Here is a 15,241-nt window from a genome sequence, read left to right on the forward strand (position 1 = left end):
GGGTAAGAAAGACCCTCTTAGGGTGAAACAGCAGAGCCTCAGAATGCAAGGACAGAGGTGAGAGCCAGGGCACTAGAGAGAGCCAGAGCACCTGCAGACTCCATGGGGCCTGAGGCCATGCCAGTTCTAAGGGCGTGTCATTGCCCTCCTGAAGTTTGTCCCGCCAAACTGCTGGGTGAGTAGGAAGGTGGCACAGAGGCATTCCAGGCATGCAAGGGCCAGAGCTTTCACGCTCCAGCTGTTCTTTCTCAGGAAGCCACCGGAGGACATGCTGCCCCAGGGCAAAAGAACATTGGGAGGCCCATTATGGAGGCCGGCCTGTACTGGATGGTCTGTGAGAGGGTGGCGGCCAGGAAGTCTGAGATCGCCCTGCAGAGAGAAGCTGATGCAGCTTCCCCGAGGAAGGGGGCACGCGCTCCTGGGGGAGAAGATGGCGCATGGCTTGTGGGGTACCTAGCAGAGGCAGGGAGCGCAGCTGGGGCCGAGAAAGGGAGCCCTAAAGGGCAAGGGTGGTGTGGACGGTGGAGAGGGCAGGCACCTTCTGTCCGGGAGCTGGGTGGTCAAAGGCCGTGCATCGAGGCACTGAGGCTGGAGTGTGCTGTCCCTCAGGATTCTCCAGTCCTTACCAGGAAATGTCACTGCCTCCCCATGTGACACCTCAGCTTCTGGCCAGGTTCTCCAGCATGGGAGAGGCTGCCTGTGGGCCCCATGAGGGGACAAGATCTTTGCCTCGATGTCACCGGGGCTGCCACAGCAGGGGCTTCAGCAGGCATGGGAGCTGCTGGGCGGCCTCAGAGCATCGCTCATCAGGCCATGTCCTGCACACACGCAGTTCCGTGCGCCCTCCTCCACGCCTTTCAGAATGGCAGCTGCTCCTGACACCTTCGTCCATTTTCAAAGGACCGGCTGTCAGTCCATCCCCTGCCACCTTCAGTCTTCCAAACCTGTGGAATTCAGCGGGCAGAGGATGGGGGCAGGCCCAGCTCCACCAGCAGGAGGCTGAAGGCAGGCTTAGCTCCACCACCTTGCTTAGGTTTCTAAGCTAGTTTCAAACAAAGTTTAGGAGAGATCGTCAAAAAGGAAAGCAGAAAGTTGGATGTGTGGCGTCCTTGATAGATAGTCAAGGACGGAGTGAGCTTGGAGGTCTCTTTCCTGCGATTGCTGGTTACCCGGTGGGCCCCTGGTCCTCAGTTCACAGCCTGCATTGGGCCCTCGAAGACCCCTGTATTGTTGCGGGTTTCTTTATTGAAGTGTCTCTGCAGCATCCCTTTGCCCCATTCCTGTCCTCCAAAGGCAACCATTCTAGTCAATTTCTTTTGTTTAAAGGAAGGTTGATCATTCTGTTTCGTGTTCTTTCCTGGAAAGCTTCGTGCTTTAAAATCTGTTCACATTCCTTTGAGGATACCTCTCCCATTACCTTCTCACAACTCAAGATCGATTTTTGAATTTCCGACAATTGTCCTAACCCAGAAACTTCATTATCATCAGTCTAAGTATTTCAGACCTGGTAGTAGCCGATGATTATCTTGAGTTTTGCAAACATAACCCTAATGAGGTGTTTAAACACTACTGTGTGATTTTTTTCTTTCCTCTTTTAATGGAATCCACAAGCTGCTAAGCCGTGTGCAAGGGCCTTCACATTTCCTTTCTGATGTGGTGAGACGCCACGCATAAGGCTTGGCTGAATTGGCTCGTGGGCCTGAGGCAGGCTGGCCGCTGCCCTAGATGTCACTGAAAGTCACGTGGCTCATCTGCTCATGTCAGCTGGCAGGGCACTGCATCCAGGCAGAGCTGGGCCCCTGGCGCGTGGGCACCGGTGATGCTCAGGGCAGGGTGCAGCAGGAAGATGACTTGGCACAGCGAGGGCCTCCTCCCAGCCAGGGAGCAGGAGCAGCGGCGAGAGGGTGGCTGGGGCCTTCCCTTCGCCACCCCGGGCACAGAACGCCTGTCTGCCAGCCTGCGGCAAACAAACACGTAGTAGGGCTGGTCGTTTGCAGAGCTTCAGGCCCTGTCACCAGGCTGGAACATTTCGTGGCCTGGGCTTGGTGATTGTGGCTCCAAACCACAGGAGGCCGCTGGGCTCCTCACAGCTGTCACCAAAAGTCTGCCTGTAACTCCATTCGTATATACGTGTATTTGGATGCAGGACTGTGTACTTTTTCTTTGTTGTTTTGGTCTTTGCTAGATAATGAGCAAACTCAAAACGGTTGGATGACTTGTGGTTTTAATGTAGACATGGTTGGCTATGATTTCAAAGAGATTCAGTCTCTTGCAGATACCTGGACACGTCTGTCTACTGTGAATTCATATAGCTGAGCACGTGCATTATTTGGAAAACGAGCTCCCTGGTTTCGGGCAGTGTCTTTCCCGTGTGTTGGAGTAGTCAGTGATGGAAGGACGTGGCCCACGGAGTCACTCCCAGCCCCAGCTGCTCAGCCACTCACCAAGGCCATGACCACCCTTCCAAGGCAGCACCCGCCCACTGTGGTGAGGTTGGCATTAGGTGACCCCACTACAGACGACGGGCAGCAAGCAGGACAGCAGGTGGCTTGGCACCTTGGCACCCACACCCTTCTCCTTTTTCAGTCTCGTTCCACCTGCGCACCAGCTCTCTCGCACACCACATCCCGCCAGCTCCTGCCCAGCCCCAGCACCTCCCAAAGGGGTCCGGCATGCAGGCCGCTTCCCCGCATGGTCAGCCCCACGTCCACTCCTTGCTGTCACCAAGGCGCGGAGGAGAGCAGGGCCAACATGCCTGTGGGGGTGAGGGCTGGCCACCATGAGGCTCAGGTGAGAAGTGTTAGCTGATGTTGTCCCACGTCCCACGCTGACGTGGACACGGGAACCAGGGTCAGGAGCCACGACTGGTCCAGGCAGCGGCGGGTCCATGAGCCATGGACATGGAGGAAGTAGGCCCAGGACAGCGCCCGGGAAGGGGAGACATGCTGGTGCTGCTGCCCTCAGTGGGCGTGAGGGCCAGGACCCAGAGGCCGAGGCTGCCTGCTGAGTGCCGCAGGGAGAGCCAGGGCCGACCAAAGCCCCTGCTGGCTCAGTGCCTCGTACAGCCCAGGCAGGGAGTAGGGACAAGGCGGGCACAGACCCTGCCCTTGGAGCCAGGCCAGGTGGAGAGGAGCCCGGGCTCCCTCCGACACAGGCTGGCTCCTCCGAGCACGAAGGACTTTGTCTGGAAAACGTCACAGCATCTGCATGGCGCCTGCGCCCATCAGCTGGCCGGGCCCTCCTAGCAGATGGGGGCTGGGCCTATCCTCCCTTTGCCTGGGGGGCCCGGGTGCTCGGGAGTCCCTGAGCCCCTTCTGAAAGTGGCTGCAGCTGCTGCCCCCTGCCTCCTGCCTCCTGCCCTGCTCCCTGTTGGCGTGGCAGCTCCCCAGCCCTGGGATGTGGACGTGGCCATTCTACAAGCCTCCAGCCTTGATGCAGATCCATGACCTCCACAGAGTGAGAAGAGCCTGGGTCAGCTCTGTGCATCAGGCCGCACACTAGGGCCTGGCTATGGCTGTCTGTGGGACATGTGGGTGTCTGTGGGGGGGTGCTGGTGTCCATGGGGGGTCCGTGGGGGGTGTCAGTGTCCGTGGGGGTGCTGGCGTCTGGGGGGGGTGTGGGCACCCGTGGGAGGTGAGGGCATCCATGCGAGGTTCTGGTGTCCGTGGAGGATATGGATGTCCGTGGGGGGTGCTGGCATCCATGAGGGGGTGTGGGCATCCGTGGGGGGTGCTGGCGTCTGGGGGGGGGTGCTGGCATCCATGGGAGGTGCTGGCATCTGTGGGGGGTGCTAGTATCCGTGGGGGGTGCGGGTGTCCGTGGGGGGTGCGGGTGTCCGTGGGGGTGCTGGTGTCCATGGGGGGTGCCGGTGTCCATGGGGGGTGTGGGTGTCCATGGGGCGGGGCAGGGGGGCGGGCATCCATGGGGAGGGTGCAGTCGTCCATGGTGGGGTGATGGTGCAGGCGTCTGGTGGGGGGGTTGCAGGCATCATGGGGGTTGCAGGTGTCAGGGGGCGGCAGGTGTCCGTGGGGGTGCGGGCGTCCGTGGGCTAAGGCAAGCAGGCCTCTGTTTAGCTTCTCGTCTGTGCCAGCCACTCTCCTTCAGCCTGGGGCCATCGCAGTTGCTCTTCCCAGCCAGGCACGCTGTTCCCTGAGGAAGGGTTCCTCTCGTGCTAACCAGGCTGGCAAGCTCTCCAGGCAAGAGGCAGACAGGCCCTAATGGACCCATGGCCAACTCCTTACTATGGCCCCCGGCAGCCAGCCCTAGGAGCGTGGACCAGAGCACACAGAGTGGGGGCTGCTGTTCTGGAGCAGGCTGAGAATGGGAGAGGAGCCCCACAGCGGGGGTACAGCCCAGCTGAGGCCAGAAAGTGGGGTCCCACGTTGGATAAAGGAGCCTGTTACATCAAGCCAGTCTCCCTGGAGCATGTGAGATGCCACTCCAGCTCCAGCCCAGGAAGGGGCCGGGGGCTGCGGAGAGGGAGGGGTTGGGGCCCAGGCAGCTGCTAGGAATGGCAGGCCCCACCCCTGGTTAGTGGGGGTCTGTTGTCCTCCACAGATGGGTTTTAAGCTGGTGACATGCATTCAGCCAGCACGGGGGTCAAACAGGAAAAAGACAGCACCCCTGTCCTGGGAGCACTTTCACTGCTGGAGCAGGCATGGGCGCCAGAGCAGTGGGGTGGGGGCTTCGAGGGCCCCGATTTCCATGGGAGGAGGCCTGGCATGCAGCTGCAACGTCCTTGGAGCCCTCAGTTAGCTGTACACGCTCTGCCTGTGTCGCAGGGAGGGGCTGTCGCTGCATACATTCCTGAGGATCTCAGGGTCTAAGAGGCCTCAGCACCCGTGTTTAATCCCAGACCTGTCCCTTGTTTGCCATGGGAGGGGGCTGCTAGACAAGCCCAAGGAGCTCACTGAGGAGCCAGGCTCGGGGTCCTGGAGCAGGATTTGCTGTTAGATACAGCCCCTCGGGGGCAGGGGCTGCAGGCAGACACCCACCAGGGGTACCTCCTGCTCCCCAGTGGCTTGATGCCTCTCCTGGGCCCCTGACAGGCTGATGGCACAACAATTTCAGGTGTCCCCACCAGGGTCTGTGACCCAGCTCAGCCCTCACAGGAGTCAAGGCACCTCTAAGGGCCAGACGCTGACCCTGCAGCAGGGCCACAGGGTGTCACATGGGGGAGCAGTGGCCCCTCGGTGTCCCACAAATGCCCAAGTGCCACTGAAGACCCCGGAGTGCTCCCAAGGCCTGCCGAGCTCCTCGGCCGCGTGCCCTTGGCCTCTCTGACCGTCTCTCTCCCTCCCTCCCACAGGCTCGCTCGCCTCCGTGTTCGTCCGGCTCCCCTGCGGTGGTGTTGGGGTAAGTGTTCCTTTAATGTGTAAATAATGTCCTGTTTTCTTCTCGAGTCCCAGTGGTCACAGAAATCGCAGCCTTGCTTCCCTCAAAGTGAATAATTGCTGCCAGGTGTTTCCCACACACGGTCTGGCGGGCAGGGGCTGCCCATGTGTGGCTTCAAAGGCCGTGTGAGCCGAGAGCGTTTTGATCGCCGACTCGGGCACCTTTCTCTGGGGAAGGTTGTCTGGCGCAGGCGGCTGGGGCTCTGGGGTGCAGTGGCCCTCACCTTAAGAGCTCGTGGCTGGGGCTCTGGCTTCCAGTGGCTCTCGCTTTAAGAAACAGGATCCTGTATGCAGCCAGCATCTCATCCCCTTCGAAGTCTGCAGCAGTAATCTGCTCACATCAGGCCACGAGTATGCTGCGGGTAGGATGCGTGCTTCTATATTCTGTACGTAGTTTCCACCCGAAGCTACAGGTGGGGCTCCCAGCGCAGTGACCGTGATACTCATGGGACACGTGGAGTCTGTAGGGCTACTCGCTGGGCTGTGCTGGCTTCTGCGAGCTGAAGATATGGACCTGGCCTGGGCATATGAATCACTGGTCTGTGCCGGCTTCTACGAGCTGATGATATGGACCTGGCCTGGGCACATAAGTTCACAAGGACTTTCCAGTCTGGGCATCTCCCCATCTGTCCACACAGGAAGGGTCAGGTCTTGCAATCAAACTTCTCAATAACAAAAGGGTTCTCCCCTGGCCCCTGACCTCCTTGTTGCAGCCTGGGCAGGGGGGTGGCAATAGCGAGGGCGGCCATAAGAAGCTGAGGCGGAGCCTCCAAGCAGATCTGGGCCATCATGGTCCTGCAGCGCCATGAATCACCACAGACGGTTACAGGCAGAGAGGACGGGAGCCAGTGGACAGCAGGAGCCGCTGCAGCCGAAACGGTGCGGTGTGTGTGTAATCACTGATCGCAGGGTGAAGCTGAAGGTCTGGATTCTGTTATGGAAATGAAACAAAATTGTTTTCTTCCTGCGTTTTTATAAAAATCACTGCTTTGAAAATTATCCCATCAGAAAGAGAATAAACGGCATTTATTCATACCACCACCAAGCCCTCCTAGAGTTATTTTATTTTGTATTGTAAATAGGCTGCAATCTCTTAATTTGGGGCAAGTTTTTGGCTAGACTTGAAAAGAATTGAATTTGCACTGCCCTGCAGCCAGCACGCCTGTGCAAGGCAGAATTCATCATTTGCAAATGAAAGCTAAGTGCACACTCAGAGCTGAGGGGATGAGCCCAGCAGCCCCTCCCAAGTGTTAAATCCAGATCTGAGGCACAGCAGATGAGAGGTGCACCCTCACATCTGGGTACAGGCATGCACTCGTGCGCAGATGCTGATGGAAAAGCTCCCCACGTGGACGCGGGCAGAGAGGGTAGCCTGTTGGCATGGGCAGGGAACAGTGCAGGCCGTGGGGCATCCTCAGGTACAGCCATCGGCAAGATGCGTTTTCTTCCCATTGTTTTCCAAAAGGAGGAAGACAGACAGGAGGCCTGGCTGTGGGGTGCACTCGCTGTCGCTGGCACAGATACAGCTCTCCTGAGCCTCAGGTCTCCTCTGGAGCCGGTAGGGGCCAGCCTCTTGGGGTATCAGGAGGAGCAAAGTAGACCTCGGGAGCCGAAGTGTGGGCACACAGCAGGTGCTCTTGTCAGGGAGGGCAGAGCGGGTGAGCAGAGCCGGCCACCTTTCCCGAAAGCAGCTGCAAACTCTCCTGCAGGCAGAACAGTGGGGCTTGGAACACTGAAAACTCACCCCTCCTCAACGCTGGGAAGTGTGGGCTGTAAAGTGCTTTGACCTCTTTTTCAAACCAGAGCAGCTCCTGCATTGCTCCTTTCCAGTGACCGCAAGTTTCAACTAGGTGAGGAGCTGGTGTCCCTGCTCGGCCTCGCCTAGCGGAGCCCCGGCCTGCTCTCGTACACCCGGCTCCCCACGGCTCCTCTGAGCTTCCCAAAGGCCTCCCAGCCCTGCCAGCCCTCGGCGTGTCCGTTTTAGACTCCATGGGATTCTCCGTGGGAAGCTTTCTCCATGTTTCCCCCCGCCTTTTTCCTGTCTTTATTGTGAAAGAGAAAGAAAGAGAGAAAAGGAAACGAAAGGAGAAAAGAAAGCGAGAGAGAAAGAAAGGAAAAGAAAAGAAAAAAAAGAAACAAAATACAGAGTGAGCCATTTGCTCCTTCCTGCATTAGTAGTTGCGGCCGCCTGCCCTGAGCCAGGCTGTTGCTCAGCGGTGGTGCTACACGCCTGAGCCAGTCTCCCTGCAAGAGCCCTGGAGCTCCTGGAACTCCAGGCTGGTCCCTGGGAGCTGGAGCCGTGGTCCTGAAGCAGCGAAGGAGGATCTCTTGAGTTCTCTAGGGACTGGGGTCCTGCAGTTTGGCTGGGGCTTTGTCCTTCACTCTGTGCAAGACATTCCAGAAGCTTCTGAACCCCAGGGTCCCATGGGAGGGCACCTGGTAGACCAAGCAGCTCCTTGGCACCCCAGGTGTGCAGAATCCCCAGAAGACCCTTCAGAACACGGGCGGAGTCCACCCTCCGCTCCCTGCAGTGTTGGCCTAATCCCAAAGCCCAGTTCATTGTATGTTGGAGAGGAACCATCTCTGGGTGCTGTCCCCACAGGGGCAGCCTCGGGGCCTGGCTTGCCTGGGACCCCGCCTCTCCTGGCTGACACAGCAGCTGGCAGAATCTTGCCCTGCCCAGCTCTCACTCCTGGGATGTCAGCTTGGATTTTTTTTTTTTTTTTTTTTCCTCTTTGGAGACAGAGCTTCAGTCTGTTACCCAGACTGCAGTGCAGTGGTACATTCATGGCTCACTGCAGCCTCGACCTCCTGGGCTCAAGTGATCTTCCCGCCTCAGCGTCCTGAGTTGTGGGTTGTGGGGACTACAGGCCCAGGCCACCACATCTGGCTAATTTTTTTTTTTTTTTTTTTTGAGACGGAGTCTGGCTCTGTTGCCCAGGCTGGAGTGCAGTGGCACGATCTCGGCTCACTGCAAGCTCCGCCTCCCGGGTTCACACCATTCTCGTGGCCGAGCCTCCCGAGTAGCTGGGACTACAGGTGCCCGCCACCACACCTGGCTAATTTTTTTTTTTTTTTTTGTATTTTTAGTAGAGGCGGGGTTTCACTGTGTTAGCCAGCATGGTCTCGATCTCCTGACCTTGTGATCCGCCCACCTCAGCCTCCCAAAGTGCTGGGATTACAGGCTTGAGCCACTGCGCCCGGCCCACATCTGGCTAATTTTTTATTTTTTTTATTTTTTGCAGAGATGGGGTCTCACTATGTTGCCCAGGCTGGTCTCTAACTCCTGGCCTCAAGCCATCCTCCCACCTTGGCCTCCCAAAGTGTTGGTATGATAGACATGAGCTGCCACACCCTTTGCCACCTTTAATTGTAATGAATCGATTCTCCAGCTGAAGTCATCGGCCCATAATAGTCCTATTTATGTGGCTGCTTCCGTGAATGACAATGTAGCATTACTTACAGAAGACGCCAGTCGTTGCAGGTTGAATACGAACACTGTGGAGGGTAGGTGAAGTGGAGTTCTTTTGACATTTGGAAACCGTTTAAAGAATATCGAAGTTTGGTCATTGAAAAGAAAACTATCACCGAATACACTTCAGGAAATGTCTTCAGCCCCTTGAAAACGCATTTTAACTCACCTTGCTTTCAGGATGAAGCTTCAAGACCGCCTGGAAAGAATTCCTCCCTCCCCACATAATGAGCGGTGTCTGTCAAGTGGCAAGTCTGCCTGGTGGTGGACAGGAGCCCTCGAGGGCCTGGTCTGGGGAAGGGAGAGGCGGGGTGGACACGCCTGGCTCCTGCTTAGGAGCCCCAAAGCACTCGGCGCTCAGAGGGGCTCAGTTTGAGAAGGAGACACCCTGCAATAGACCTGCAATCGCCCTGGTCAGCACCGTGTTGAAGCTGAGCAACCTGTGATGATGCAGCTTCTAAGACCTCCACCGGGCTGGGCACACTCAAGTCCCCGGTGTGTTACCCCACAGCATCTTGCAGGCAAGGGACACACTTGGAGACAGATGCTCAGGTGCCCTGGGGCCAGCCCAAGGACTGTGTATTTCATCTTAACACCTCCCTCTCCTGGCCAGTCTCCCATAGGAGACTGTTCTGTGCAGAACTGGCTGTCCAGGTCTCTGTCTGTCGACTTTCCTCCCGAAGTGAGCCAGGGCTGTAAGAAATTTCTGGTGTGCCTAAATAAATGAGCCAACACACAATCAGGGATTGCTGACGTGTTGTGTGAAACACGTTTTCTGTCTAAGTGGAAAAGGCCAGCGGGCTGACTTGCTGGTTCCTAGGCAGAACCGTGTGCCGTCAGGGGAGAGCAGGGCAGCTCTCCTCACCCGCCTGCACTTCCAGTCCCGCTTAGCTACGCTGGCCAAGATGTGGAGCTTCCAGTTAAACTAGCACAGGAGAAAGTCACTGTTGGAAGAGACCGGTCGTGATTCCCCTTACATTTCATTTTGCTGCTAATTATTTGACAGGTTGACTATCCCTTATCCAAAATGCTTGGGGCCAGAGGTATTTCAGAATTTGGTGTTTTTCAGATTTTGGAATATTTGCATTATACTTAGCAGTTCAGCATCCCTAATCCAAAAATCTGAAATCCAGAATGCTCCAGAGTGCATTTCCTTTGAGCGTCACGTAGGCACTCAAAAAGTTTCCAGTTTTTTTTTTTTCCTTTTTGGAGACAGAGCCTCACTCTGTTACCCAGACTGGAGTGCAGTGGTGCATTCATGGCTCACTGCAGCCTCGACCTCCTGGGCTCAAGTGATCTTCCCGCCTCAGCCTACAAAATGCTTTTGTAGCATTTCGGATTTCAGATTCTCAGATCAGAGATACTCAGGCTGAATAACTCTCTTAACTACAGTTCCAGTTAAAAAAAAAAAAAAAGGAAATAGATCACCTTGACATCATTACTTTTAGATTGAAGTATACCGAAGCAATTGAGGGAACAGAGGGTGCCTCAGAACAGGTCAGGACACATGCATCTTATTTCTGGTAAATTCTCTTGTATTTTCCTGTTTAAATTTTTTGGCATGTCTTAAAAAGATTGAAGCCTGAACGTGGGCTGAGGCTGCCCCGGCTCTGGTAGGCCCTGGGGTTTTAGAAGCAGAGCCCACGGAGCCTGAGCTGCTCTGCCCAGCCAGGGCTGGCGATGACGGTGACTGGGGAGGGTGACCTCACTGTGGGGTGTTGTTTCCACAGGTGGACAGTGACACCATATGGAACGAGGTGCACTCGGCAGGGGCAGCCCGCCTGGCTGTGGGCTGCGTGGTAGAGCTGGTCTTCAAGGTGGCCACAGGGGAGCTGAAGGTCAGTCGGGGACTGGACAGTGGTGGCCCTCCAGGAGGCCTGCCATAGATTCCCAGTGTGGGAAGGGGCCGCCCACTGCGTCTCCCTCTCATCAGGCTGGGAGGCAGCTGTGATGGGGAGGCATGGACCCCATGGTGTCAGCACAGCCTCACTGTTGAATCAAAGAGACATTGCCCATACTTGTGACAGGGTATGTGCATAGTACAGAGATTCTCAATGATTTGGGTCTTAAGAACACTTTATACTCTTAAAAATTTATACTCTTAAAAAAAAGAAGAAGAAGCTCCAAAGAGCTTCTGTTTACATGAGTTATATCCGCAATATTGACTATATTAGAGATGACAGCTGAGAAGTTTTCACAATGTTTATTAATTTAAAAATAGCGACCGGGCGCAGTGGCTCACGCCTGGAATCCCAGCACTTTGGGAGGCCAAGGCAGGGGCATCACCTGAGGTCAGGAGGTCAAGAGCAGCTTGGCCAACATGGCGAAACTCCGTCTCTACTGAAAATATAAAAATTAGCTGGGCGTGGTGGCGCGTGCCTACAATCCCAGCTGCTTGGGAGGCTGAGGCCAGCGAATCACTTGAACCTGGGAGGTGGAGGTTGCGGTGAGCTGAGTCGCGCCATTGCACTCCAGCCTGAGTGACAGAGCAAGACTCTGTCTGAAAAAAATTAAAAAAATAATAAAACGTAATTAAAAAATAAAAATAGCACTAATGTCTGGCCCTGTGGACAGCAGCTGGGTTCTCACACCTGCCTGGCATCATTCTTGGGACATGTTGAAGTACATGAAGGAATCCTGGCCCCACACAGATACGCAATTGGAAATGGGAGAAGGATTTTAATAGACTTTTCAGAGGTATTCTAATTGTGAGTATTCTTTGACAGTATACCAAAAATTCAACAAGTGGTAGTGTCTTGAAAATTAGCTGCAGCGTGGATCTGAACTCAAATCGTGGCCTCCTCCTCCTCCGTTTTGTTTAACCGAGCCATTACACCTTCTTGGAGGTCAAATCGATCCTTCGTTCATGGGTGATTGGTAGCACTGTGCATTGGTCATTTGGAAATTTGCTTCACGGAGTTACATGGATCTTCCATATTCTGACCCATACAGTATCAACAAAGTCATTAATTTTTGAAACCATTAATATTGCCCCCATCTCACCAGAAGTCTTGTAAGTAGTGGGAGAGCCAGCAGGCTTACAGGGGCAGAGCTGTGTGTTCCAAACTTAGAATTTTCACCTGAAAGCTCACATTTTCTCATGCTTCCTTCCCATCTCTTTACTCGGGATGTTAAAAGGACGTGTGTTTGAGGGTGGAGATCTAATAAAATGTCTGAATACTGCTTCATCCAGCACATTGTTAAGAGAAGCTGCGCACACACACACACACACACACACACACACACACACACACACGCCCTCGTGCTGTTCCCTGCCTGCCGTCTACCCTCCGGTGCTTCAGCACCATCGGCGCAGGTGGCAGGGCAGTGAAAAGAGTACACAGAGCCTGAGGACTATGTGGACTACAGACCCTCAGCAGGGGTGGGGACCGCAGGGGTCTGCAGCCTGCACTCAGAAGCACTGAGTGCAGAAACGCAGGGAGGCCAGGACCTCTTGAGAGTGTTTGCCGCCACCTCACTGGCTGCCCTCGCTCCTTCCTGAGCCTGGTCCCTGCGGCGTCCGGCTTACCCCGCCCACGGCATGGTCACTCATGGTTGGCGGGCACTTTTGAAGCTCCATTTCAGACCTTGACCACACAATGTCCTGTGGCTGGTGAGACCAAGAAAGGACTGTAATCCACTTTTATGGCAGCAGCTACAGAGTGGTTTGCAGATGGATTTTTGACGCATAAGTGACGGGGCAGAAGACAGCATTTCTGCCCAGTGTGAGAGGAGCTGTTTGGTGGGCTGCCCACTTGCCCGCCATCCTGAGAGCTGAACTGCAGTTAAGGACAGAGGCAGTCACGTGAAGGCCAAGCTGGGGCACAAAGTCTCTGCCCCGCGGCCAAGTCCTTGAGTGGGGCCCCTTCTGCTTCATCTTCCTCCAGTGGCCACCTAGCGGGTCCTGGTCCCGAGCTGTTGGGGAGGGAGCACATCCCTTCCACATCACCCCGACCCCTGAGCCGAGGGCACCACACCTTACCGACAGTGCTGAGACTGGGACAGGGCACCCACCCGTTATCCTAGTGACTGCGTTTTGGGGGAACCATTAGTAGCCCCCAGACCTCTTCAGGAGAAGGGCCCACGCTTCCCAGAAAGGCTCACAGCTGGCCCTGCATCCTGTCCCCATCACTGCGGCCAGGGTGCAGCAAGAAACTGCCCTCCCGTGCAGCCCAACTCTGCTGAAAGTTGAGTGTGCAGCCATTTTCCCGTGGCTACAAAGTATGTCTTTTGTCGCTCTTTCCCGGCTGTCTGGTGTCACCTGCAGAATGGCTTTGCTGTGGTCCGCCCCCCTGGACATCACGCGGAGGAGAGCACGCCCATGTGAGTACACGCCGCAGCCCCACACAGCAGGGGAACCCAGGCCTGCCTTCCCTCCCTTAGGGCTGGGTGGGTGCCTGAGTGACCTCGGGGAGCTGGGCTGCTGTTTGCTGGCCACCCAGGATGTGCCGCATGCTGGCTTGGCTCCAGCTCCTGGGTGTCGAGTGCAGATGCCGAGGTCTGCGAGCATCACTGCTCAGTTATGACGGAGACAGATCAGAGGAAAGGATGGGAGAGAGGGTCTGTGGAGGTTAGTCCAGAGAAGCCTCTGGTTGTTGAGTAGTTGTCAACACTTGGGAGAAGCAACACCACTCACCTTCAAGTGAGTCACTGCAGCACTTGGTTGTCTAGAGGACTCAGGTCATTTTGCACATGGCCTTTTAGCTGCCTGCCGACCGCCTGGTACTGACGCAGCAAGTCACAGAGCCACGTCCATGCAGGCAGCTATCCAGATGCTGTTTCGGGTCTTTCAGAGACTACCGACGGTCCATACAACTGAGGATCTGGGCAGGGTGGCGATTGTGGGGTGTGGGTCCTCCCGGATCCATCCCTGTGTGTCCAGAGCCAGTGGCAGGGCAGACCTGCAGCTGTCTGTGGAGTGCCTTGCAGCCTGGGTGGTGAATGAATGAGCTATCCCGTCAAAGAGCATGCTATCTCGTGGGACGGTAGCCACTCTAGTGAGGAGGGTCGGTGCTAGAAAGAGCGTCTCCCCATGCTCTGGAGATGGAGAAGGGGTGCCTGATCTTGCCAGCTTCGGTGAGGAGGAGGTGGCATGGGGCTCTGCCTTGGAGAATTGGAGCAGCAGTTTGTCAGATGGGCAGCGCAAGAACAAGTGCAGATACAAGTTCATTGTCAGGGTGTGGCCAGGAAGCAGTCAGAGTGAGACGGAACCGCAGGGGCCCGGGAAAGGGCCTCCCTGCCACCCCTGGGAAGTCGGGCATCCATGGAGGGGCCAGCAGGACATGAGAGATAGTCAGATCCGCGTGTTAGAGCAGAATCTCCTTCATGTACAGGGAGGAGATTGTACGTGAGAGATAGATCTGCATGTTAGAGCAGAATCTCCTTCATGTACAGGGAGGAGATTGTGCATGAGAGATAGTCAGATCCACGTGTCAGAGCAGAATCTCCTTCATGTACAGAGAGGAGATTGTAACCGCCAGGGAGCGTTCTTGTTGGAATCTTTGTGGCTTTACCTGAAAACCACGTGGTTGCTCCACATCCCAGAACAGCCACTTGGGCACCAGGCTTCCTGTTTGTTTCGTTTCTCTGAAGTTTCTTTTCTAATTTGAACCTGAGTTGTTGGATATTCCAAATAATAAGCCTCAGAGGAGACAAACGAATTATGTTTGGTTGCAGCTCTTTGCTATGCTCCCCGTGAGCTGCTGCAGGAGCTCAGCGTCTAGGAGGTTCCGGGACATGTGGGCTTCCCCATGCCAGCCCGGATTCTGAAAACAAAACAACTAGTGTTTTGCTGTTTCTGTGGCCATTCAGACAAAGGGAAATTGAGATTGAGAAGGTTTTCGTTGTTATTTGAATCATTTTCATAGCTTGTTTTCTTGGTCTCTTGAGTAAGACTCTGTAAAATTAAAGGTAATTGATGTATTGGAATATAGAAAGGTCAGCAGTACGCAACGGAGATGAACCGCTGCCATGTCTCCTGGGCCGTGGCAGCAGCTCCTGAGAGGAGGGGTTCCAGGCGAAGACGAGGGAAATGCTGGTGACATGCGAAATAGGGTTCCCTACCAGAGGAGCGTGGGGGACCTCCAAGCAGGAGAGTGTGTGTGTGTGTGTGTCTGTGTGTCTCAGTATGGAACTGTGGATGTGTGTGATAGGTACATGATTATGTGTATATGTGTGTGTGTGCTTGTATGTGTCTGTGGTTTGTGTATGTGTGTGTTTATGGGGTGTTCATGTGTATCTCTGCATGTGTGTCTATGTGGGGAGTGTGTGTATGGGCGTATCTATGTGGGGCATGTACGTGTGTAGGGCGCGTTGCATAGTGTATGTGTGTGTCTGTTATCTGTGGGGGGTGTGTCTGTGTGGGGTGTGTGTGTGT

At 55.4% G+C, this 15,241-nt stretch overlaps 1 protein-coding gene across 7 annotated transcripts in view; it reads left to right on the plus strand.

The window, feature by feature from the left end:
• HDAC4 (histone deacetylase 4) overlaps positions 1-15,241 on the plus strand; it is a 354,088-nt gene that overhangs the window by 302,924 nt on the left and 35,923 nt on the right. For all 7 annotated transcript variants that reach the window (XM_032762194.2, XM_032762230.2, XM_032762216.2 and 4 more), the window contains 3 exons: positions 5,309-5,355; positions 10,596-10,703; positions 13,133-13,188. In XM_032762194.2, the coding sequence (XP_032618085.1) occupies positions 5,309-5,355; positions 10,596-10,703; positions 13,133-13,188 (211 nt within the window). The remainder of the gene's footprint in view (positions 1-5,308; positions 5,356-10,595; positions 10,704-13,132; positions 13,189-15,241) is intronic.

The sequence above is a fragment of the Hylobates moloch genome, unplaced genomic scaffold, assembly GCF_009828535.3.
Source record: "Hylobates moloch isolate HMO894 unplaced genomic scaffold, HMol_V3 SCAFFOLD_1, whole genome shotgun sequence".
NCBI lineage: Eukaryota > Metazoa > Chordata > Mammalia > Primates > Hylobatidae > Hylobates > Hylobates moloch.